The sequence below is a fragment of the Neomonachus schauinslandi genome, chromosome 2 (genome assembly GCF_002201575.2).
Source record: "Neomonachus schauinslandi chromosome 2, ASM220157v2, whole genome shotgun sequence".
NCBI lineage: Eukaryota > Metazoa > Chordata > Mammalia > Carnivora > Phocidae > Neomonachus > Neomonachus schauinslandi.
In genome coordinates, this window is record NC_058404.1 from 1,225,572 (window position 1) to 1,251,825 (window position 26,254).

General features: G+C 50.0%; 1 protein-coding gene across 1 annotated transcript in view; it reads left to right on the plus strand.

Annotated features, from left to right (window-relative positions):
• Positions 1–26,254, plus strand: part of DLGAP2 (DLG associated protein 2) — a 184,001-nt gene that overhangs the window by 57,576 nt on the left and 100,171 nt on the right. The window contains exons 3-4 of the mRNA XM_021694152.1: positions 12,019–13,082; positions 19,069–19,280. Of these exons, the coding sequence (XP_021549827.1) occupies positions 12,019–13,082; positions 19,069–19,280 (1,276 nt within the window). The remainder of the gene's footprint in view (positions 1–12,018; positions 13,083–19,068; positions 19,281–26,254) is intronic.

The following is a 26,254-nucleotide window of genomic DNA, read 5'->3' on the forward strand; positions in this document are numbered from 1 at the left end:
TCTTCTTCAGAGAAGTGTCTTTTCAAATCTTCTGCCCATTTTTTGACTTGAGTATTTGTTTTTTGGGTGTAGAGTTTGAGGAGTTCTTTATAGATCTTGGATACCAGCCCTTTATCTGTAGTGTCATTTGCAAATATCTTCTCCCATTCTGTGGGTTGCCTCTTTGTTTTGTTGACTGTTTCCTTTGCTGTGCAGAAGACTTTTATCTTGATGAAGTCCCAAAAGTTCATTTTTGCTTTTGTTTCACTAGCTTTTGGAGATGTGTCTTGAAAGAAGTTGCTGTGGCCGATGTCAAAGAGGTTACTGCCTATGTTCTCCTCTAGGATTTGGATGGATTCCTGTCTCACATTGAGGTCTTTCATCCACTTTGAGTTTATCTTTGTGAATGGTGTTAGAGAATGGTCGAGTTTCATTCTTCTGCATGTGGCTGTCCAATTTTCCCAGCACCATTTATTGAAAAGACTGTCTTTTTTCCATTGCATATTTTTTGCTGCTTTGTCAAAGATTATTTGACCATAGAGTTGAGGGTCCATATCTGGGCTCTCTATTCTGTTCCATTGGTCTATATGTCTGTTTTTGTGCCAGTACCATGATGTCTTGGTGATCACAGCTTTGTAATATAGCTTGAAATCAGGCAACGTGATGCCCCCAGCTTTGTTTTTCTTTTTCAACATTTGCTTGGTGATTCAGGGTCTTTTCTGATTCCATACAAATTTTAGGATTGTTTGTTCCAGCACTTTGAAAAATGTCATTGGAATTTGGATCAGGATGGCATTGAAGGTATAGATTGCTCTGGGTAGCATAGACATTTTAACAATGTTTATTCTTCCGATCCATGAGCATGGAATGTTTTTCCATCTTTTTGTGTCTTCTTCAATTTCTTTCATGAGTGTTTTGTAGTTCCTAGAGTATAGATCCTTTACCTCTTTGGTTAGGTTTATTCTGAGGTATCTTACGGTTTTTGGTGCTATTGTAAATGGAATCATTTCTCTAATTTCTCTTTCTACAGTTGCATTGTTAGTGTATAAGAAAGCAACTGATTTCTGTGCATTGATTTTGTATCCTGCCACATTACTGAATTGCTGGATGAGTTCTAGTAATTTGGGGGTGGAGTCTTTTGGGTTTTCCACATAAAGTACTATGTCATCTGTGAAAAGAGAGCTTGACTTCTTCTTTGCCAATTTGAATACCTTTTATTTCTTTTTGTTGTCTGATTGCTGTTGCTAGGACTTCTAGTACTATGTTGAACAACAGTGGTGAGAGTGGGCATCCTTGACATGTTCCTGATCTTAAGGGAAAGGCTCTCAGCTTTTCCCCATTGAGGATGATAGTCACTGTGGGTATTTCATAGATGGATTTTATGAACTTGAGGAATGTTCCCTCTATCCCTATACTCTGGAGAGTTTTAATCAGGAAAGGATGCTGTATTTTGTCAAATGCTTTTTCTGCATCAATTGAGAGGACCATATGGTTCTTCTCCCTCCTCTTATTAATGTGTTCTATCACATTGATTGATTTGCGAATGTTGAACCACCCTTGCATCCCAGGGATAAATCCCACTTGGTCGTGGTGGATGATCCTTTTAATGTATTGTTGGATCCTATTAGCTAGGATTTTGTTAAGGATTTTGGAATCCATATTCATCAGGGAAATCAGTCTGAAATTCTCCTTTTTGATGGGGTCTTTGCCTGGTTTGGGGATTAAGGTAATGCTGGCCTCATAGAATGAGTTTGGAAGTTTCCTTCTGTTTCTATTTTTTGAAACAGCTTCAGTAGAATAGGTATTATTTCTTCTTTGAATGTTTGGTAGAATTCCCCAAGGAATCCATCAGGTCCTGGACTCTTGTTTTTTTTGGGAGGTTTTTGATCACTGCTTCAATCTCATTACTGGTTATTGGCCTATTCAGGTTGTCAATTTCTTCCTGTTTCAGTCTTGGCAGCTTATAGGTTTCCAGGAAGGCCTCCATTTCATCCAGACTGCTCAGTTTATTGGCATATCGTTGTTGATAATAATTTCTAATAATTGTTTCTATTTCCTTGGTGTTAGTCCTGATCTCTCCCCTTTCATTCATAATTTTATTAATTTGGGTCCTCTCTCTTTTCTTTTGGATAAGTCTGGCCAGTGGTTTATCGATGTTATTAATTCTTTCAAAGAACCAACTTCTAGTTTCGTTGATCTGATCTACTGTGTTTCTGGTTTCTAATTCATTGATTTCTGCTCTAATTTTAATTTTTTCTCTTCTAATGCGTGGCTTAGGCATCGTTTGTTGCTTTTTCTCTAGTTCTTTAAGGTGTAGAGTTAGTTGGTGAATTCGGGATTTTTCTATTTTTTTGAGTGAGGCTTGGATGGCTATGTATTTCCCCCTTAGGACCACCTTTGCAGTATCCCATAGGTTTTGGACCGATGTGTTTTCATTCTCATTGATTTCCATGAATTGTTTAAGTTCTTCTTTGATTTCCTGGTTGACCCAAACATTCTTGAGCAGAGTGGTCTTTAGCTTCCAAGTGTTTGAATTTCTACCAAATTTTTTCTTGTGATTGAGTTCCAGTTTTAGAGCATTGTGGTCTGAGAATATGCAGGGAATAATCTCAATCTTTTGGTATCGGTTGAGACCCGATTTGTGATCCAGTATGTGGTCTATTCTGGAGAAAGTTCCATGTGTGCTCGAGAAGAATTCTGTTGTTTTAGGGTGGAATGTTCTGTATATATCTCTGAGGTCCATCTGGTCCAATGTATCATTCAAAGCTCTTGTTTCCTTGTTGATTTTCTGCTTAGATGATCTGTCCATTGCTGAGAGTGGAGTATTGAGGTCTCCTACAATTAACATATTGTTATCAATATGACTCTTTATTTTGGTTAACAGTTGGCTATGTAGATGGCTGCTCCCATGTTGGGGGCATAGATATTTACAATTGTTAGATCTTCTTGTTGGATAGACCCTTTAAGAATGATAGAGTGTCCTTCTGTGTCTCTTATTGCAGACATTAGTTTAAAATCTAATTTGTCTGATATAAGAATTGCTACCCCAGCTTTCTTTTGAAGTCCGCTGGCATGGAAGATGGATCTCCATCCCTTCACTTTCAGTCTGGATGTATCTTTAGGTTCAAAATGAGTCTCTTGTAGACAGCATATGGATGGGTCCTGTCTTTTTATCCAATCTGCAACCCTGTGCCATTTAATGGGAGCATTTAGGTCATTCACGTTGAGAGTGATTATTGAAAGATATGAATTAATTGTCATCATGTTGCTTGTGAAGACATTGTTTTTATAGATTGTCCCTGTAAATTTCTGTTGTATATCACTCTTGGGGTCTTTCTCCTTTTATAGAACCCCCCTTAATATTTCTTGCAGAGCCGGCCTAGTGGTCACATATTCTTTCAACTTCTGCCAGTCATGGAAGCTCTGCATCTCTCCATCCATTCTAAATGAAAGCCTTGCCAGATAAAGTATTCTTGGCTGCATGTTCTTCTCATTTAGTACCCTGAATATGTCTTGCCAGGCCCTTCTGGCTTGCCAGGTCTCTGTGGACAGGTCTGATGTTATTCTGATGTTCCTCCCTCTGTACATAAGGAATGTCTTCCCCCTAACTGCCCTTAAGAGGGTTTCCTTGGTTCTAAGATTTGCAAGTTTTACTATTACATGCCAGGGTGTTGGCCTGTTTTCCTTGATCTTAGGAGGGGTCCTCTCTGCCTCTAGGACTCAAATGTTTGTTTCATTCCCCAGATTAGGGAAGTTCTCAGCTACGATTTGCTCAAATATATCTTCTAGTCCTCTCTCTCTCTCCACTCCCTCCAGGATTCCAATTATTCTGACATTGGAACGCTTCATGGTGTCACTTCTTTCTCTGATTCTATGTTCATGGATTCTGAGTTGTTTTTCCCTGGCCTTCTCTTTTCCCTTTTTATCTATTATATTGTCTTCCAGGTCGCTTATTCGCTCTTCTGCCTCAGTTACCCTAGCTGTTAGATTATCTAGATTGGATTGGATCTCATTGATAGCATTTTTAAGTTCTGCCAATTCCCCTTTTATTTCTGCCCTTAGAGACTCTATGTTGCCATGAATTGATTTCTCCATTCTAGCCATTGTCTTCACAATTGCTAGCCTGAATTCCATCTCTGACATCTTGGTTATATCTGCATCCATTTGTAAATCTGCAGCATAAGTCATAATCTCTGAGTCTTTTCTATTTTGGGGGTTCCTCCTCCTAGTCATTCTGTTGATGGGTGTTTGAGGGAGTGTATGGAGTCCAAATTATTGACCAGAACCCAAGCAAGATGCACCTGTTTTCTTGGGACCTTAGGGTTGCTGGCATCTTGTTTTCCCAGCCTGTCTTCTGCAGAAGGGGCCTGCCGTGCTGTTACCCAGTCAACCCTGTTTGGGCGATATTGCCCTGCACCCCTGTGGCGGGGGATGGGCTCAAAGGGAATCAGTCTTTGGGGCTTTTGTTCTCTGGCGGCTTTCTCTGGCGGCTTTCCGCATCTCTTCCGCGAGTCAGAGCAGAAGAGACTGTTTCCAACCCTCTGCCTCAGAGCAGACAGACCGCAGTCTGTTCTTCAGTGAGCTCTCCAGGCCACACGGTCTCCGTTTCTGTCCATGCTGCTATAAACTGCAGAGTCCTGGGTTGTGCGCTCCTCCGCAGTGCTCCCAGTCCTGACTCTAGGTTGGAGCACGTCTCTGCCCTTTGTGCTTCTAAAACTGCCAGCCGCCCCCAGATCACACACGTGACCCCACCCCTCCGGGTTTCCACCCCGGGGGCTGCCCTAAAGTCCTTTCCCTGCCGCTACCCGGTCTGCGAGTCGTTGCCTCGTCCGCAGCACGCGAGGCTGTCGCTACCGGTGATGTAGGATCCCCACAGGCCAGGCACCCTCCCACTGCCGTTTATCCTCTGATATCTGCCCATGGAATCACGGCTCCCCACTTCGTACCTCGAAAACAACTGCCTGCGATATTCTGTTTGTAGAGATCCAGATCTTACATCTCAGGCTGGTTTCATGGGTGCTCAGAGTGGTCTGGTAGATATCCAGCTCAATTCCAGGGACCAGTTGAAATAGGGTCCCCTACTCCTCTGCCATCTTTCCCCCTCTGTTAAATGTAGTCCTACCTATTTTTTTCTTTTAGATATTATTGTGAATGGAATTGCTTTCCTGATTCATTTTTTGATTGTGCATTCCTGGGATATAGAAACACAACTGATTTTTGTTTTGATCTTGTAACCTGTGAATTTACTGAATTCGTTTATTAGCTCAAAGAGCTTTCTTGTGGATTATCTGGGATTTTTTTCTATTTGGATTGTGTCATCTGCAAATAGAGATAGATACTTCTTTTCTTATAACGATGTCTTATTTCTTTTTCTTATCTAATTGCTCTGGTTAGAACTTCCAGTTCAGTGTTGAATAATAGCAGCAAAATCAAGCAACCTTGTCTTTGTGCTGTTCTTAGGAGGAAAGCTTTCAGTCTTTCACCACTGTGTATGAAGAGAGCGGGTTTTTTTTCTTTTTTTAATAAATACCTTTATTATGTTGAAGAAATTCCCTTGTATTCCTAGTTTTCTGAGTGTTCTTATCATAAAAGGCTGTTCAATTTTGTCAAATGCCTTTTCTGCATCAACTGAATTGGTCACATGCTTTTGCCCTTTGTCCTATTAATCTGTTGTAATATATTAATTTTTATGTGTTGAACCACCTTTGCATTCCCAGGATAAATCCCAACTTTGTCATGGTGTATAACTCTTCTCACATGTTGCTGGAAGTGAAATACTAGGTTTGCTAGTATTCTGTTGAGGATTTTTGCATCCATATTTATAAAGGATATTGGTGTGTAATTTTCTTTTCTCATGATTTCTTTATCTGGTTTCCATATCAGCTTATGCTGGCCTCATATAAATGAGCTAGGAAGTGTTCCCACCTCTTCAACTTTTTGGAAGAGTTTGAGAAGGATTGGCATTCATTTTCTTTAAGTGTTTGGCAGAACCCACCAGTGAAGCCATCTGGCCCTGGGCTTTTCTTTGTTGGGAGGTTTTTGATTCCTGATTCACTCTCCTTATTGTTATTGGTCTGATCAGATTTTCTGTTTCTTCTGGAAATAACTTCAGGGTTTCCATGAATTCGTTCATTTCCTAGGTTGTCTACAGTTGTCATAGTATCATAATCCTTTTTATTTATGTCATCAGTGGTGGTCAATTTTACTGATCTTTTCAAAGAACCAACTTTTGGTTGCACTGATTCCTTTCATCCTGTCATTTATCTCTGCTGTCAGCTTTACCATCTCCTTTCACCTCTAGCTACACACTTAGTTGTTGTTGTTTTTTATCTGTGTACATTTTAGGATCAGCTTTTAATTTCTACAAAGAAGCCAGCTGTGATTTGATAGGGGTTGTATGGAGTCTGTAGATCAATTTGGAGAGTGTTTCCACCTTAACCATGTTACGTCTTCGGCCCATGAATTAGAGACACCCATCCATTTGTCCAGAGCATCACCAACTCCTCCCACCATGTTTTGTGGCAGTTAGCATACACATCTTCTAATCTCATGTTAAATTTTTGAGGAAACTTTTTGTTGATGGGCCTTCTTGACATATGGTGGGACCCATCTTTCACACCTTCACACAGTAAATGCAGGAGTAGGGTCACATGGCTATTTCTTATCACGTTCTGCAGACTGTGCATGTGTTGTGAGGTCCCAACAGGATGGAGATGGGATGATGGGCATGACAGCTTCTAAGAGAAGGAGGCTGAGGCAGGTGCCACCCAGGGGTAGCAGGAAGGACGGGTCGGTGGGTGGGTGGGTGTGTGAAGGATGAAGGCAGCCATAGAAAGGGAACCAAGGCAACTCCTGGGACAAAGCGGGGACACCTCACAATTCTGCACAGGGACAGAAGAACTGTTCGTAAGTTTAACCAGTGTGAGAAAAATACATTATAGCAGGATGTATCTTTGTCCAGCAAGCATTTCCACAGTCCACTTTTAAAGTCTGTGTGGTTCGGTGTTGTCTTGTGTGGTTTCTTTTTACTTTTAGCTTCCACCTTTAGAGAGGATTTTCCTTTGAAGGTGGACCGCAAGAGCAATGACAGAGACAGTGAAGGGTCTGTCCCAGTGGGCAGATAAACTCAGATGAAAGTGCAAAGTAAAATAAGATGAAAACTGAGAGGGAGGCAAACCATAAGAGACAAACTGAGGTTTGCTGGAGGGGAGGGAGGGGGATGGGTGAGCCAGGTGATGGGCACAAAGGAGGGCACATGATGTGATGAGCACTGGGTGTTAATATGCAACTGGTGAGTCACTGACCTCTACCTCTGAAACTAATAATACACTCTATGTGAATTAATTGATTTTAAATAAATTTTAAAAAACAAGGATATTCAAAAAATAAATAAAAAATTAAAAAAAGGAAGTGCAGACGGGGGGGCTCACCTGGGTTAGGTGAGCCTCAGGCAAGGGAGACATAGCTGGTGTCCTCAGTGGGGCGGGATCTCAGGGTGCCCGCCGTGGGGGAGGGGAGCACGGCACCTACGCCCACGCTGTCTCTTCCTCCAGGGCTAGGGTGCACGTGCACTTCCACACTTTCTCAAAAACTGGGGCCTGGGTCCCTTGCCATGGTGTGTGCCCCGCCTGGTGGGCTCAGGCGAGGGCCTAGTGTGGAGCCACCAGCGTAGTTTAGTGAGGAAGGGCACAAGGGCCCCACACACCCCGGCCCCAGCCTGCAGCAGCTGGTGTTGGCAGCAAGGGGGCTGCATGCTTGGCTCTCTGCAGCTCTGAGGCCATGTGCATGCGTGTGTCCGGGCAGGTGTGCGTGGGCCACCTCAGGGACCTTCCCCCGCCTGCCCTTCAGCCCGGGCTTCCTCCGCGGCAAGCGGGCAAGCGCTGCCTCCTGAAGCACAGCGCCCACATGCACAGACCGCTCCAGACACGTTCGTGTATTTTTTAAGTTCTTATCCCTATGCTCAAAATATACTTTTTAGAATAAGAATGCCAACAGTCTGTGAAATCCAACAGTAAAATGTACCTTTGCATTCTAGCTTGAATTCGGGGAGACAGTTAATGGATAATGAGTATTATTGCTGTTTTTTTCTTGCTTCAAAACAAAATATGGTGTCCTGAGTAGCTGGAAATCAGGGATGTTCGGTGCCTTCCACATTTGGTGTCTGTCACCCACTTCCACAGAGAGAAACTGCCAGCCCCTAAGTATTTATTCTATGTTATGTAGACTTAACAAAAACCTCCTACAGTCCAGGTCCCTATGACACGTTTTAGAATTGCCGTGATTTACAGGGCTTATTTTCATGTTTGTTGTTATTAGTGGTACTATTTTTCAGAGGCAATGCACGCATACATCAGGGCGATCGGTCCTGTAGGGTAGAAAGGAGAATGTGCTCCCGAAGCGTTGCATAATCAAATTTAATTCATTTCAGCTAAACTTTTATCTTTTGTACTGTTCTTTTATGTAACCACATTCATAATGTAGCTTCTAGGCTAAACATTAGGCAGAAATAGGATACGTGAGTGGAGCAATAATGGTCTCGCTTTTTAATATGGATAAGATTAGAATTGTATTAAATTACATGTTAATGGAAAAATAAAGCAAAAGATAATAGGGTGACAACTTTATGCTGCTGTAAAGTCTAGATTACAGCACATAGTTTTGCTATTTATCAGCTGGATATTGAATTTCCTTTGAAAACTTGCTTTTAATTATATTAAAATATAATATAATCTAAAATATCCCCTCCTAATATATTAAAGTACTCTAGTTATAATTTGGCTGTGGAGGAAGGAAGGCACCAGGGAGCTCTCACGGGGGAGCCCCACACACTAGTGAAGTTAGGCTGTCTTTGGAGATAAGGGTCCCTGCGGTGGAGGCTGTTCATTGTGAGGACATGCAGGAGTGGTCTCTGTGCTGCCCTTAGAAGGTGACAGCCCCACCCGTGCTCGGAGTCCACAGTCTGTGCCGCTGTCCTTTGCTCCTGGGGGGACAAGTCCTGCCCCTAACACCTCAGGGATCAGTGAGATTGTTCCCATACCTTCTAAGCTATGTCAGTGTGTGAGCTGGCCTGGACAGGTGGCAGTCCGGAGCCTGCAAGGGAGACCTTTTGAACCCATGTCTTGGACCAGTCATTTGGCAGGTGTTTGGCAGGAGATGATGTTTCCTTATGTCGATCGCCACGAGAGCTGGTTAGAAATAATCTGGGAGAAGCCTGGTGTCTCCTGGGTTTCTTTCCTGTTTCCCACGATCGCCCTAGGTGTGCATTTGGAGTCAGCTATGGGGTCCAGGGTGGGTGGCCCTCTGAGCTCCAAGTGTCCCTGACTCCACAGGGCAGGTGACAGCTCTCAGGTGAGGGGGATGGAGGGCAGGTGGGTGGGGCTGGTTAACTGGCCTGAACTGAGGGGGGGAGAGGCCAGTGCGGGAGCAAGGGGCAGCAGACAGCTTCCTTGCTGAGGAAGGGGTGCACAGGGGCCTTGTGAGTCCGACTCACAGCCTGCCTGGACCCCAGCCTCCGGGACAGTGCCCAGTGGACGCTCTCTCTCCTGGCGTTGTCTGAACTGAGGCTGGATTGCCTTGGAGTGGGGTCCTGCAGAATAAATGCTGCCTGGGAAGGAGCCCACAGAGCAATTCTTAGAAACAGGGGTTGTTCCATTTGGTTAAAGCAGCTCGCTTCACCGGGAACTAGGATGTGTGCAGTAGGGGCTGGGGTCAGGGCCTGGCCTGCTCACCGGGTCAGCACATGGTGTCTAGCATGTGCTCTGAGCTGGTACACAGTCATCACTGAGCTAGCCATCCCAGGGGCAGCCTTGGATGCGGGCTGAGGAATGAGGACTCCGTGGTAAGCTGGTGAGCCTTTGAGCAGGGAGGAACTGGCTGGGGTGTGTGGGGGCGCGGGGAAGGAATGTAGTTCCTGCCGGGGCGAGGACTCAGGGTCTCAGCCAGGGCAGGGGCCTGGGGTGAAGGAGGGGGGACAGAGAAGGTGGGAGCATGTGCAGGGCCTGGGAGGGCAGAGCCATTGGGAACACCAGTAGCTCTGCCTCCATGCTTCCCGGCACCTGCCAAGCCCTTCCAGGACACCCCGGGGTCCAGTGTCAAGACTCAGCAGCCTCAGTGGTCCTTGTGGGAAGGTGGTGTGGGCTGTGGAGTGGGACGCAGCCCCGGTCCATCTGGGGAGCTAGCTGGTCTCCATTTTCCAGGAACAGAGTGCTGTCTGTGCAGTTCCAGCCTGGGGAAGAGGCTGGAGCCCTCAGATGCTAGCTGGGCCCACCCGATAGGCTCTTTCCTGGGTGCTCATTCTCATGGTTCTCCCACTTGTTTCCTGTGGGAGTCGGCTTCCGCATCTGTGTTTCCTACATGTATTATATGCGTATTGTATAGTATATGTGCACATCATATGGATATACACATTATATATACATACTATACGTGGACATCATGTACTGCAATAGAGTCTGCATTTCCTGCATGTATTACATACACATTATATACATATATGGATAGATACATCATATACACTGTATAGGCACATTATAGACCAGAGTCTGTATTTCCTGTGTAAATAATATGCATATTATATGCTATTTGTGTATATCATATATGAATATATGCATTATATATACATACTATTTATGCATATTATATACTGTCATAGAGTGTGTTTCTTACATATGTCATGTATACATTATACACATTTATTGCATATGGATAGATTCATTACATATACATATTATCTATGCACATTATATATTATAATAGAGTTTGAATTCCCTGCATAGGTTATATGCATATTATGTACCACATATGCATAATATATATACATGCATAATATATGCATATTACTATAATAGAGTCTTTATTTCCCGTATGTATAATATGCATATTATATACAAGATATGCATAGATGTATGTCATATAGTGTAACAGAGTCTCTATTCCCTGCATCCGCTTGGCGACCTTTGGAAGCAAGCTCTGAATTGGGTCTGAAACAGAAAACGCGAGTCAGCAGGAAACGGGGGTGAAGCCAGGGGTTTCTGTAAGGAATCCTGGAGTCCAATCACTTGGGTTTAATAAACCCAGAACTTTGCAGATGCTGACCCAAGGCAGTTTGAAAGGGTGATAATTACCATAATAATGGCAAAGACAAGGAAGAACGCTTGCGAGTGTGGTCGTCCGGGAGCCCTGCCTGGTGCTGAGCCAGTGTCCTGCCTCCCCGTCACATACAGAGCCCAGCGAGCGCAGCGGGCCCGCCTGCCCGACCCTTGGAGTCGCACACCACGTGGTGGCAGAACTGGGGCCTGAACCCCAACAAGCCCGTGTCTGGGTGTCAGCATCTCACACTGCACTCAGCCGCCTCCCTAGCAAGAACCCAGCGCCCTCCGAGAGGGTTTCCCCTAACGATGTATCTGTGCACAATATTGCGTCTCACAGAACCAAACCATTTGTTCTGTACTGGATAAAATCTTACTGTTCAAAAGCAAGTATCTGTAATGAAAGGCCAGGATGTCCTGGTTTAGTCCTCGTCTTGACAGCCAGATGGCCTCGAGAAAGCCACCTCCTCTCTTGCTGGGAGGTGAGCAGCGGCTTTGGACTCCTTCAGGATTAATATGTTGCCGTGTAGCACATTGGCATCCGGAGGAATGTTACTAAGTAAACAGGAGATGTTACTTTGTAAACTTCTTAACTGGAGCTGCGCTACTCCAATCTGATTGAAATGTAACTCATTTTCCCTGCAAACTGTGTATTTGTTGAATACCACAAAGTCTTGCTGTCCTGAGACCCAATGAATCGAATTGACTCCACAATCTGTGTTTGTACTTGTAGAACAACATTTGGGAATATCAGAGTCTATGCTTCTTAATAGGCTCATACTTCGGAGCAGTCAATGTGGTATATAAAAAAAAACAAGTACCCACTCAAATGCCCCAAAATGACCCCTGATCACCGGCTAAAATAATTCCCGTGTGGGTGTCTCACACATAAGTAAGGGTTTGGTTGGTAGCCCCACCTCGTCTTAAATGGCTTTCTGTGCTCTCTCAACAGACCAGCAGTACTCATGGTCCCCGACACAGCACTTCAACGAAGGAAGATACTCCCCCGCTCCTAGGAACATGAAGGGGCTACCCGGGGGCCGGACTCAGGCGCAGCTGTGTTCAGGCCACACGTGTGGCTTGGCGGCCCCCGAAGACTGCGAGCACGAGCACCTGCACCATGGGCAGGAGGCGAGGCAGTCCTACCTGCTCAGCCCCGTGGAGAGCTGCCCCATGGACCACCGCCGCTGCTCCCCCGGGAGCTCCGTCCACTCCGAGTGCATGATGATGCCCATGGTGCTGGGCGAGCACATGTCCAGCAGCACCTTCCCCAGGATGCACTACAGCTCCCACTACGACACGAGAGATGACTGTGCCGCGTCCCACACCAGCACCAGGGCCAACCGCATCCCCGCCAACCTTCTGGACCAGTTTGAGAAGCAGCTTCCTCTGCATCGGGACGGTTTCCACACGCTGCAGTACCAGAGAACCTCCACGGCCTCAGAGCAGCGCAACGAGAGCCCAGGGAGGATCCGGCACCTCGTGCACTCTGTCCAGAAGCTCTTCACCAAGTCCCACTCCCTGGAGGGCGCTTCCAAGGGCAGCGTCAACGGCACCAAGGGCGACAGCCGGCTGGAGGACCACCACCACGGCCACCCCCCCAAGCACGGCAAACGGAGTAAAAGCAAGGAGCGGAAGCCTGAGGGCAAGCACAGGTCGGGCGCGAGCAGCTGGTGGAGCTCCGACGACAACCTGGACAGCGACAGCACCTGCCGCACGTCCAGTGTGGCCAACAGGCACCACATGGACCACGTCTCCCACTGCTACCCCGAGGTGCTCCCAGGCCCCTTCGGGGATCTGTCCCTGAAGACGTCCAAGAGTAACAGTGACGTCAAGTGCTCAGCCTGTGAGGGCTTGACCATGACGCCCGACACCAAGTACATGAAACGGAGCTCCTGGTCCACGCTGACCGTGAGCCAGGCGAAGGAGGCCTACCGCAAGAGCTCCCTGAACTTAGATAAGCCCCTGGTCCACCAGGAGGTCAAGCCGTCCCTGAGGCCATGCCACTACCTGCAGGTAAGGGGTCTTGGCAGCCAAGTGTCGTGGGCAGTGGGCTGGCCTGCTCCGGGAGGGCCTCTGAGCACCCCCGGTCCCCTTTAGTCCACAGCCCTAAGCACGGCGGGCCGTTCCCGCGTGCCTCCAAGGCCGGAGGATGTAGCTACAGCCACCAGGTGGAGAGCCCTTGCTTGGAGGTGGCCCATAGGCTGCAGGAGCTCTCTGGCCAGACCCAAGAGGAGCGGCTCGAAGGCTTTAAGAGACCGCAGAGCGTGGCTAGGGAGCGGCACGCACCTGTCCCCACCGGGTGGGGTTCACCGACTCCACCAAGGGCAGGAACTAATGGAGGCGGGCAGATGGCGGGCGCGGCATACTGCGGGGTGACTTCCTGTGACCCCACGCCTCTGCCTGCCCTCCACGCCACAGCTGAGCATGCCGGGGAAGCTCCCGCCTCGTTCGCGGACGCCTCTGCTAGGACTTCTAGGAGCTCCCAGAGCTGTTAGCAAAGCTGACAAGCGTGAAGCTTTTCTTCGATATCTATAGAATTTGTGCTCCACTTCACAGTCCCTCGTAGGTGCCCAAGCGTGAGTGATGCTTCTCAATGCTCGCCGAGTTGTCAGGCGGTCGATTCCCGGCACCGACAGCTGTGACCCTTTCCAGGAGGCGGGCGGTCGCCAAGCTCCAGGGGTCATCCTTGTACATTGTCCAGAAGCCAGCGGTTCTGTCTGGAAGGGAAACGCTACCCAAATTGCTTTCACAGCAGAGTTACTCCAAGGGAAAAATGGGTAGCTGGGTGAAATATTCTCTTTATGGCAATGGGAGAGATGTAAACGTTGCTTGTAGTCAGCAAGCCCTAATTCTACAGAAATATAAAATGTTTACCGGTCCCCATCTAAAGGAACATGACAAATAGATTCAGGGTGCGCCCAGGTCCTGCTTGGAGAAGCAAACTCTTGCTCTTCTCTGCTTGTGCCTGGACGCTTCTCGAGGAAGCTACCCCTGTGGTATTTTGGCCCCTGGGGGGCTGCCTGCAGAACCTGCCCCTTTCCAGGATGCAGCTTCTGTCACATGTCCCCCATGCTGCTTGGTGTCCCGGAGCTTCTCCTGTCCATTCTCCCTGTGACCACACATGCTTGTGTCTGTCCTCCAACCGCTGGTCTTAATTTGTTTTAGTTATGGAGGATCTGAACCCCTGTAAAGGCAAGCACGTACTAGAAAGACTGCACACACTCAGCACCCCTTTCAGGAAGGCTCAGCTCCTGGCGGTCTGGTCCCCTCCACACCTCACCCACCTCCCACGTGGCTTATGTGGGCGGAAATCCAGCGTCCAAGTAAGCACTTCGGGGTTTACCTCTAAAAGACCCACCCTGGACGTCAAGGGCTCTTTCCTTGGAAACATCACTGCAAAACCTTCCTCAGACATTAAGAATAATCATAATCCTGAAGTGGTTTCCCAGATTTGGTCAACATTCAACTTTCCTGGTTGCTCGTAATTTATTTTTAACAGTTTGTGTGGATCTGGATCCAGATAAGGGACCTGCATGGAAATGGGTTAATCCGGCTCTTAAAAGCCCATCGACTGGTTCCTCCTCTCTTTTCTCTCTTTCCTTGAATTTGGTGCATGTGTGTTGTTTGTTGAGGAACCAGTTTTGGGGGGAACGGTGTCCCACGGTCTGGTTCCCTCTGGGCGGCTTCACAGTGCCTTGTCCGTGGCAGTGGGGCCCCCAGCCGTGGGGCTCCCCCATGTTGTGCGTGGGTCCATCCTCCTCCTCAGCTCCCCCTGCGAGACCTTCCCTCCCAGAGCCTCCCCATCGCGCCAGGGCCGCACACGGTGAGGGCAGCTCCAGTGGGGGGCGGAGGGCTGCCCCCGGCAAAGCGTGAGCTCCAGAGCCCGGGACACGCAGTCCCGACGCACACGCATGGGAGGGTGGTGAGGCGGACGGGGCCCGCGAGGAGCCGTGTCTCAGTGGACAGACCCACGCACGCACGAAGGCAGAGGTGAGCCGGGAGGCAGCTCAGTGGCTGTGCCGCCATCCCCCGCTGTCACCGAGGGGCACCGGGCAAAGAGTTATGGCCACGACCTCACAAGCGATGCTCCTGTCCCCCCAGGCCAGTTGTCCTGGGACATCTCGGACCCATGTCCAGCCCACACGCACGTCTTCCCGTGCCAACTGCTTTAAATCTGCAGAAACATGAAGATTTCACAAGCCCAGCTATTAGTTACGGCCACAAGATGGGGAAGAAGAGGAATTTGTCTGTGGCTCCTAAAGAATTTGATTGAAAAGACATGGAGTGAGGAAGCAATGCTTCTGAGTTCTATTCGCCTTCTTTCTCATGGGGAGCGAGGTAGCTGTGGACTGAGCAGGAGAGCAGCTTGTCACCTCACCTTCGGTTTGCACAGAGCACATGTCAGAGGAAGGCTTTTCATGTGTTTAAGGAGGTCAGAGCAGACAATGGACAGGATTGAAAGAAAATTAGGATGCATTTTATTCTCTGAAACAGCTCTTGTTTTCCTATTTTCTCCCTCTGCGGACAAAGCATCTAAGGTCAAACTTTTAATGAATGTCATGCTGGCTGAGGGCTGACGGCGGCTGAGCTCAGGGAGTTCTCGCTACACCAGGGCGGGAGGCGCCTCCAGCCCCGGGGGTGGGGCGGGGCGACGTGGCAGGTGCACCTGCCTCAGTGGCGGGAACGTGGCTCCCTGGCTCCGCGGCCCCTGAGCCGCGGCCGCACCGTCCCCACTGCCCCTCAAGCCGCAGGCCCCCCTCGGCCCCTTTCTCCTCTCGGTCATCCTTACCCGGCCTGTGGTCTAGGCCCGCAGGTACGTCCTGGCGACCCTGCGGTTTTATCCCAGCTTTATGCTGCTGCCTGGAAGTCAGCATCTCGTCTGGCGCCCAAGGTAGGAAGCACTTCCGAACGGACACGGTGGGAAGCAATCGGAACCAGCAGGCCGGCGCCTTCACCGGGCAGCGCACAGTCAGCCAGGGAGCTGCGTGCTCTTCCGCACGCGGCCGAGGCCAGCCTCCGGGTACAAGCTCGGCGTGAACCGCGCCGAGCTTCCTGGTGCACAACAGAGCTTCTGAAAAATGCCGCGTTTCCCAATTTCTGTGCTCACAGGTCATGTCTGTCCTTTTTAACCAAACAGCTCGTTTGTTGTCTCTGCACGAGGCATGTGAAAGGGGTCCCGGCGGACCCACAGCAGCGGCCGAGGGTTCCCCGCGATTCGGCGGTGAAAGCGCCGTTGTAACCAGGGCATTGCGTCCGCGGCAGGGTTTTGACACCCTGATGCACCGCAAAGATCTACCAACTGAGGCCTGGTGGCATCTCCGTGTGGCTCTTCAGTTCTTTGGCTAGTTTGGAGGCATATGCTTTGGAATCGGGGTTCATACCCTGCACTTGACTCTGGTTTACACTCTCTATTGAAATTTCTTCTGTCAGAGACTGTGAATTGGCTCCAAAATCAGAAACAGAAAAATACAAGCTAGTCTCATTTGTTAGTTAATTCACCGGCTGCTGACTTTGTTTCTTTTATGGAAACGTTTTTAATTCACAGAAATTTCGTAAAGCTGCCAACAGGAATGTGTCTTTGTGGCATACAGCCCTTCTCCATCTGTCCCCGGCTGGCCTCCCGGCTCCTCCCCGGAGCTGCTTTCCTTGGCGCCATGGGGGCCGGGAGCCTCTGCCCGTGTGTGCCTGCCCGTGGGCCAATCCGAGCGAGTTAGAACCCCAGGCCCTGCCTCCAGGAAGCCCCTCCAGGCTCCTCTCTGTCCACAGCTTCCGCTGACCCCTCGCTTTCCCCTCTGCGCTTGTGTCTCTTGCCCCAATTAAATCACAATCCATCTCATGTCTCCTCTACTGAGAAGTATTGTCATTGAGAACTGATTTTTTCTTAAATTAAAAACAAGTTTATTATCTTTCGCAATAGTGCTGTAGGCTCCAGGTGGAAAATTCAGAAAACAGAAGTACGAGGAGAACTGACCGGGGAGCCCGTGATCACCCTCCCAGCTATGACCCCGCTCCACATCCTCCCAGCTGCGTTTCTGTGCATAATGCAGGGATGTCTATTTTTAAAGTATAAAAAATGGAGTGCAGACGGTACTTTAAAAATTGCCTTCTCCCCCCTGAACCTCTTTCCATGGCTAAATACGTATTCTTCTGCGTGATTATTTTTGGGGGCTGAGCAGCACCCATTTTGTGACTGTGATAAGTCCTGAAGTTGCCTCCTATAGGACCCTGCCCGAGTTTCCTCCTTGACCGTAAAGCTTAATTCACCAGCCCCTGGCACCGCATCTGACGGTCTCAGGACACCTTCCCAGAAGCCACGTCATGGGGCCAGGGGCCGTGAACAGGCCGGGGTCTTCGGATATCCTGCTCTGTGGACGTAGCCTCATTCCTGCCTGCTCCCGCACAGGGTGCCAGGCTGCAAGGAGCTCAGCGACGCCCCGCTGGAAAGGCCGCAGATCCTCCCCAGCCAACCGCTGTTCTGCAGCCGAGAGGACTGGCCAGCGTGAGTCCCCCCCACGCAGCGACTCGCCGTCAGAGCTTAGTGACAGTCTGGAAGCTTCTGTCCCTCAAGACCCACCCCTCATCACAGCCTCTGGGTCGGCTACACCGCACGGTCCTGCTGTGGTTCCAGGAGCTTGTGTGGACCCGCTCGGGAGAGTGTAGACAGGATCCATGCACGCCAGCCCCACTGGGGCTGCAGGGCTTCCGAGGGCGTAGACGCCCGTGCCTGCCGCACCCCACGTGTGTCTTGGCTGGAAGGGCAGAGTTCACAAGGACCGCAGAGGTGCCGGGCCACCACGTGGATGACGTCCGTCTGCCAGGGCCCTGCTACGGTCACGTGCCTGAAGGAGAGGAGTGAAAGGTGCAGACGGCGTGTGGAACCTGGCGGGGCGCCTGACCAAGTGAAGGACGGAGGAGTCCCGTGGGGTGCTCTACAGAATCTGCGCAAGCATCCAAACACCCTGCAGCAGGAGCGGGCCAACCCTGAAGACGTTTTCAATGCGGGATTCTGTCCTTTTCTTTCTCCTCCACCTGCAGCGCGAGGAACGTGTCGTGTGGGCCCTTCGCCTCGGCGCTGGGGGTGGCCGGGGCCACGCACCTGGTGGGCTCTCCACCCCGGATGCCGCCCGCTCTGCGGTTCTGCTTTTGTAAATGTGACTTTGACCGAAGGGGTTGAGGTCCTCCCGAGCCTCCCAGGGGCCGTGCAAAGCTGAGGAACGCCCGACCCTGGGCGGCACGGAGCGGGAACGCTGGGGCAGCAGGCTCTGTGCTAGCCCCGTGACTTTTGCTAGTTGTCGAGTGAGGAGCTCGGGTTCTGGGTGTGGTGGGCAAATACCAAGGTGCCGCCCTGCTTCCTGGTCTGAGGGCCCAGCCGCCCTCAGGCTGGGAACCTGACCCAGAGCCTGCACCTCGGTGCGTGTGGGGCCTGCTGGGCACAGCAGCATGTGGCCTGTTGGGTCTGCGATGGAGCGCAAGGCTTCTGCCCTGGACACCCCTCGACCTCCAGCCTCCCCCGCTCCTGTACCCGCCGCCCCAGGGGTGAAGCCCCGGGACACAGCCCCGTCCTCCCTTCTGCTGTCCCCTTCTCCTGCTGCTATCCTATCCCCCATCCCCGAGAACTCTTCTCCGCACCCCCAGTCTTCTCAAGGACCATTTTAATTAACTTTTATACCAGAAGGAAATAAATCTAAAACGTAAGCAGTGTTGTTTTCTAGGTGCTGAGATTACAAGTGGTTTTTTTCCTCCGACATTCCTCACATTTTATCACTTTCTCCATGTTTATCTATCACTTTTATAATGGGGAAAAACAATAATTGGACATGAATGTCCTTTTAGGATTTGAATGACAGCGCCAGCAAGCCTCCATCTTAACGCTCCTCACTTCAAATGTTAAACGGCCGTAAGGAGCGTGTCTTCCAGGAACCACAGAGTGTCTGTCTTCCTGAAGAGCCCCGGGCTTCTCGGTGATGCCTGATGCATGCGTGTGTCTGTTCTCCCCTAGGTGCCTCAAGACGAGTGGGCAGGGTACCCCACGGGTGCCAAGGACGAGGAGATCCCCTGCAGGAGAATGCGAAGCGGGAGCTACATCAAAGCCATGGGCGACGAGGAGAGCGCAGAGTCTGACTCCAGCCCCAAGACGTCCCCGACGGCGGCCATGCGGCCGGAGCCCCTGCTCAAGCCCATCGGACCCAGGCCACTGGCAGACCTCCAAACGTAAGAGCGGCTTCCTGTCTTCCCTGTCCAGACCCGGGTCCGTCATGGCCGCCCTCAGGGCCTGAGTTGCAAAAATTACATTTGTGGCCATCAGTTTTCAAGACCTTTAGAAAAAACAGACCTTTGGTTATTTCCTTGGGTGGTTTCCCCGTCAGCTCATCTTAAATCCACTAGCGTAGCCGGTGTGGTCCGCAGTAAGGCAGTGGGTTCTGCCAGGAGCATATTTGTGGGAATGTGTGTGCATGTGTGGAAATCATTATAGGGAGTGTCTTGTTCACTAAACTTTCGTGGGCAATAGGACTTTTGCAGGGCAGGGGGACGGCATGGATTAGTTTTACCAGTACAAAAGCATGGGCTTTGTAATGTTGTCTGAAGAGAGGTTGCTGATAAATTTGACTACTTTCCGAAGTACGAGCAGGGACAACCATTTGGGAAATAGGCTATTAATATGAACCTGAAAACAGGGCTCTTAACACCCGCATTGCTATGTGTATCTGGTCCCACCAGCTCAGCGTGGGTGTAGGGTTGACCCATGGACGACACAGGGTTTTAGGGCAGAGAAAATGCATTCGCGGTACCGCACTGTATTTATGGGAAACAACCCACACGGAAGTGAGCCCACGCCGTGCACCCCGGTGCTGTTCAGGGGTCCGCTGCATGCGAGAGCTCTCCGGCCTCGCGCCTCGCAAGTGGCCGCTGACCCACGTGAAGCTTCCGCCCCCCCGGGATCCGCGTCTTGGCGCCTTGCCGCTGCCTCACAGAGTTCTTCACCACAACCCGTGAGCAGGGGCAGGGGGCCCCAGACCGAGGTGGGATCCCTGTGTCACCCCTCCCGTGCCCGGTGCGCAGGGTGACGAGCAAAGCCACGTGACTTCTCCCAATACCTCCAGTTAGTCGTTACCCGCGGCGTGCAGGACGCACGGTACAGACTTTAAATGGCAGCCCGCGCTTACTCTTCACCAACGCGAACTGTGTCTTTGTTGCCTGGTGCAGTTAAATTCCACGGCGACCGCGTTGGGGATGCCGCACAGGACGTGGGGCGGGGGCACCCGCCGCGGTCTGGTCACTGCACGCGTGTCTCTGCTCTGCCTGACGCGGAGACAGTCGGGCTCTCCAGGGACCCCTGGGAACAGAGCCGCGATGGAGACGGCGCTGCTGTGCGGGAGGGACGTCAGGGACGGGAGGCGCGCGAGCCAGCAGTCGCCCGTGTTACCCGAACGCTGTCCTGTGGGACTTCAGAAGGGGGACAGCCCGGATGCCAGCCTAGCCGCCACCCCAGCAGGCAGGCGGCGGGCCTCCCCCCGGGCGCAAAGTCACACGGTTGCACTAGGAATGACCGTACCCCCGAGGACAGCCTCACCCAGGCAGTCTCCGCAGCTCTGGGGGCTCGGGAGCCCTGGGCGCATGGCCACTGACGTGAGCTGACATTTTGAAAGTTTGTGATTCCCACCTTGATTGTGTACATTTAAAGCAAACCATGCAAAAGAAAACAAGCAAACAAACAAGCGTGTTTTAATGGTGAGCAGGGATCCGGTAGTTTCAGAGTCAGGAACTTGATCCTTGTGTTACCCAGTCCCCCCCCACCCCTCCCGCCAGCCCGCATGAGGAGCACTCCGCGGCATCCCCTGTACCCATCCTTGAGCTGTCCTCCGGCAGTGAGCTCACATCCCCCCACGGTGGGCGGAGACCCTGCCCTCCCTCCTCAGCCGGACTCCCCTGGGGCCGTGCACCAGGAGCCCCAGGGGCAGTACTCACAAGGTGGCGTTAGGAGTTTACGTCTGAGGGACCCACACCGTCCGTCACCCAGGACAGCCGGAGTTCCCTCCCAAGCCCCAGAGTGATGAAGACACCAAGGCCGCTTGACTTGGTAATGCAGATACTGGCCGTCCGTGTGCGGGAGTCAAGTGGGGCGTTTGCACACCGATGGTTCCAGAGTGCCGGTGAAATTTGGGGGAATGAATAATCAGTGGTGCCACTGGTCCTAGTCCAGAGCAGCCCCACCTCCACTCGTGGCCTCCACGGGCCATCCGCTCCGTCCACACGCATGACCCGCAGTTGGGCCGTTCCTCCCTTTCCCCCATAACCTGTCCCTCTGTTCATCCCTCCAGCAAGTATCAGGGCACTGAGTTCTGTCTGTAAGCATGCAAATTATTCTTTCCCCCAAATCCTGACCATGCCCTGGAGAAAATAGAACGGGGACAGCAGTGCCCCAGGAGGTGTCCACCCGGGGCCGAGCCCACCAGGGGCCCGCTGCTGATCTGCCAGGTGCATGGATCTCCCAGAAGTCACTCTCTGGGGTTAACATATCGAAAATACCAGTGATGTGACTGGGAGAGACATCCACTAAGTTGTTATTATCCTTGCCTATCAGCGTCTAAGCACATTTTACATTGGTTTAGAATTTTATACATTTCCATGTGATCTCATTCATTTCCATCTTAAAGGACATCACAGAAGCTCAGCTATTTACTGAGGCAAGTTATAACTGTGCCCATATTATGCAACAGAACCCCAACTCAGAGAATTGAGGTGCAGAACGTCACAGAAGTGACCACAGGTTTGAAATGAAAGTAGTGATTCTAACCCCATGCCCGAAGTGAGGGTGTTTGCCTGAGGATGGCAGGAGCGTGCCCGCGGAGAGTAGCGGGCATTACAGGAAAAGGAAGGAGTACTTTATTATAATATCACCATGAGGTCAAAGGAGCCCATGGAGACCTGAGAGGGGGTCAGCAGACCAGGTTCTGCAGAACAGACAGATAGCTGTCCAATGCACCTGCCCGTCACCTCACCCCCTGTCCCTGCTGCCTGTGGTCCTTCCACCTGTGGTCGCTTAGCACTAGGGACGCTCACCACTGCTGCAAGAAGGTGTGCGGATCATTGGAATCAACTTAATCTGACATTTGTGGCAGACTACAACAAATAGACCATCATTATTCTAGAGTTTATTCTGTACCCAAAGACTCTGAAACAAAACTGGTAGTTCTTAAGTTGTATTTAAAATATAATTGAAGTCATGCGATCTCACAGCACCCTTAGTGTTTTCCTCTTCTGCACCTCAGAACCTCATCAGGAGGGGCTGACTGACAGACGTTTCCAGGTGACAGGCTGATTCAGGTGCTAAAAATAAGAATTCACGTTTGCTGACCCCCTCTGGGTTTTGTGTTCCACTGGTATGCACAGACAACTCCTAGCAGCAGTATTTAAGAATGCAAATAAAACAGCAACACGAACCTAGTAATTATACTTTAGTTCCAATGTGACAGGTAGGGATTTATGTTCTTATCTCTGAATTATCACATTGGCGCACTAAAACCTCAGGAATTGTACGCACCTCCCCTGTCACAATAAATGCTCATAGAAAATGAACTGTACCAGCACCTCTTTTTCCATCTGTGTGGCTAAAGACCTAGGAGAAAATTGGATCTCTAATTGGCTGTTATCAGTCCTTTTAAGCCATCAAATATAAAATCCCTTCTGTAAAGGCTGCAGATTTTCTCCTTCAAAATGCTTGACCTCTTGCAACGGTGCTTCTGTTGAACACAATCTTGCCTTTCTGCTGTTAACCAAGGAAAAAACCCATCCTCTCATTAATAATTGAATATACGTCCTTTTTGTACACATAAGGACTCCTACCTTCACCTCACTGTGTTCTCGAGAATAGGAGCATAGCAAGTAAGGGAAAGGCTTCACTCTCAGAAGAAGAATGCAACACAAACCATCAGCCAAAATCGTGCGCACATGTCACGGTGCCTTCCAGCACAAAGTGCTTGGTGGTTGTGCAAACTCATCAGGACAGCCAGACTCCGCGCCTGGGACAGACCCTGTCCACATGCGGACACCAGCTGAAATTATTACACATGAAAGGTAAGTTTCAAGTGATTTCTGAATCCGATTTGCTGGGTTTTTAAATAAGCTTGTGTATTTGTACTAGAGATACTGGATTTGCAGAATTCATTTTTGATTATTAGGAAAGATAGACCAACTGATTTCATTTGGGGGCCTTCAGGGTTTTGTTTCTTTTACTTTCTTTCTTTCTTTTTTTTTTTTTGGTCTGGTTAGTTGAATTGAGAAGTCAAAGCTCTAATAATTCTGACCCTCTCTGAGTCATCTCCCAGGAAGGCGGCATTTTAAATTTAGAGAGGAAGGAGGACTTATTTCAACAACTTCACATGTAAAGATAAGCTCAGATGGGTATGAGATCTAAGAATTATATTGGTGGACTGAGCCAGCACCCCATGCCATAGGCAGCTGTGGTGGGATCTCAGCCAGCAGAACACAAAGTGTGTCCGCTCCAAGCTCGAATGCTACCTACCTCGGCCTCTGCCGTTCTGCACGTGATGACCAGCGTTCCAGCTGAATTCAGAGTAAAAGGAAGTAAAACCCACTCTCGAGAGACAGAGCAACCCAGAGAACTGTGAGGACAGGGTCAACGAAGCTATCAGAGACCCTCCAAATGTCTGACTAACATAGCAAGAGGCCTGGTGGGAAAGTGGACTACGTGCACCCATAAATGGGGGATCAGCAGAGAGATGAAAAGTGGAAGAAAGGCAGACAGACATACTGCAGATAGAAATCATGTCAGAAATGAGGCACCTGGGGCGCCTGGGTGGCTCAGTTGGTTAAGCGACTGCCTTCGGCTCAGGTCATGATCCTGGAGTCCCTGGATCGAGTCCCGCATCGGGCTCCCTGCTCGGCAGGGAGTCTGCTTCTCCCTCTGACCCTCCCCCTTCTCATGTACTCGCTCTCTCTCATTCTCTCTCTCAAATAAAAATAAATAAATCTTTAAAAAAAAAAAAAAAAGAAAAGAAATGAGGCACCTTGCTGATGAGCTCATCAGTAGACTCAACGCAACTGAGTAACACATCCGCCAACTTGAAGGTAGGTCCGCAGAAGTTACCAAACAAACTCAAAGAAATGAAGAGTGGGAACGAAAGTGGAAAAGAACATGCAGGAGCTGTGGGGAAAATGCCTGACACTCTGGCACACACATAACGAGAACCCCAGGAGCAACCGAGGAGGGGGAGCAGGACCGAAGGATCGGTCCCAGACACGATGCCTGAGAATGCCCCAAAGATAGTGAGAGACACTAAATCACAGGCGGAAGAATCTCTGAAAGTGTCAAGAAGGGTAAACACGAGAAACTATGCTCCCAGCACCTGCTCCCTCCTGCTTGGCTGCTGGTCAGGGGAGGCGATCCAGAAGAGGACCAGAAGAGAGCCCTGCTGGGTGCCTGGGTGGCTCAGTTGGTTAAGCATCTGCCTTCAGCTCAGGTCATGATCCTGGAGTCCCGGGATCAAGTACCGCATCGGGCTCCCTGCTCGGCAGGGAGTCTGCTTCTCCCTCTGCCCCTCCTCCCTCTCATGCTCTCTGTCTCTCATTCTCTCTCTCACAAATAAATAAAATCTTAAAAAAAAAAGAGAGAGAGAACCCTGCCTACCGGGTGACCTGCCTTGGAAGATGGGCTGAGATGTCCTTTCTGGCTCATCAGCCTGCCCTAGGAGAAGGGAGCTAGCCTTTTCTCCAAACACAGACTAGCCTAGTCATTTGGGTAAACTGGAAAACTGTTCTGAGAAAGTCCTGGAATCCACTGGTCCATGAGAAATGGTCAAACTTCTCGGCTACTAGGGAGGAATCAGGTCTACTTTTGAGACATAGTGGAGTCACCCTGAGAATCCTGTGGAAGAAATCACAAGGTGTTCAGAATATTCAGAACCCATCTGGAAGGGTGACTGGGGATCCCTCAAAGCTACTTTCCTCACTTCTGGCACCATCTATCTTGGCTTTTTGATGTTTCCTGACACTGGGACTCCATTTCGGATTTGGGCTCAAAAATCTCCTGATGACCCCATGCCGATCTTCCCCACAGCTTTCTAGCTCTGACCATCCCTGCACCCAGTTATCTTAGCCGAGCCCCATGGCAGATTCTTCATGATCTGGCCCCAACAACCTGTGAAGCCTTATTTCTCACCGTTCCGGAACATTGAGGTCTACATTCCAGCCCTACTGAACAACTACCACTTCCAAATGCACCACCGTCCCCAACACTCCCGTGCTCTCACTCATCCTTCCGTGCTGAGCTCGGAACCACCTCCTCCTGGGAGTCTCCCTGGATCAGGTGCCCCTGCAGAGTGCTCCCTTAGCACCCTGTGCGTACTGCTACCACACACTTGTCTGCTTCCCCCAATCACCTGTATACTCTCTGAGGGCAAGCGATGTGTTATTTGTCATCGGCATTTATCTTCACTGTCTAGCACATTATACGTGCTCCATACACACAGGACGAATGAGCAAAACTAACTTCTTGTGAATGACTTCTCAGGAATCATTGCTAATCAACCGGATTAAGGAACTGTTATTAAAGGCACCAGTCAATGCATCATTTGTAAAGATTCTAAAAATGAAGATCATCAAGTAAAAAAAAGTGTGTAAAACTGACTCACATCCACCCTATTCCTTACACTCTTTTATATTAGTCCAGGAAAAGGACCAGATGCCAGCCTCCTTGAAAATATCACACACCTTAAATGTGCAGCTCTTCAATTAATAGGATACCGTATGCTCCCGTGGAGAAGGCTCGCTCTATCGCGGTTTCCACTGCCACCTATGGGCGGGCAACCTGCGAATCTTTCACTCGGCAGAGGAGACCAGGGGGAGCCCTCCGTATCAGTGGGAGTCCCGTCTCCTGACTCCCTGGCGGCTGACAGGGTCTCTCACCAGAGGGCGCTGTCAGAGTGGAAGGTAGGGGCTGACGGTAGGAGTGGCACCTGGCTCGGGACCCCCAGGTCCTCAGCCAAGAGGGGCGCCTGCCCACTGTCCGCAGAGGAGGGTGGGTGCGCTCAACTTTGCTGCCTGTTTCTCTTTCCTCCTTTCACGGACAGTGTGAGGACCGGCCCTCACACATCCTCATCCATCATGTCAGTCTAGTAAATCCCGGCCTTCTACCTGATTTCATCTCTTGTGTTTTCAGTACGCAC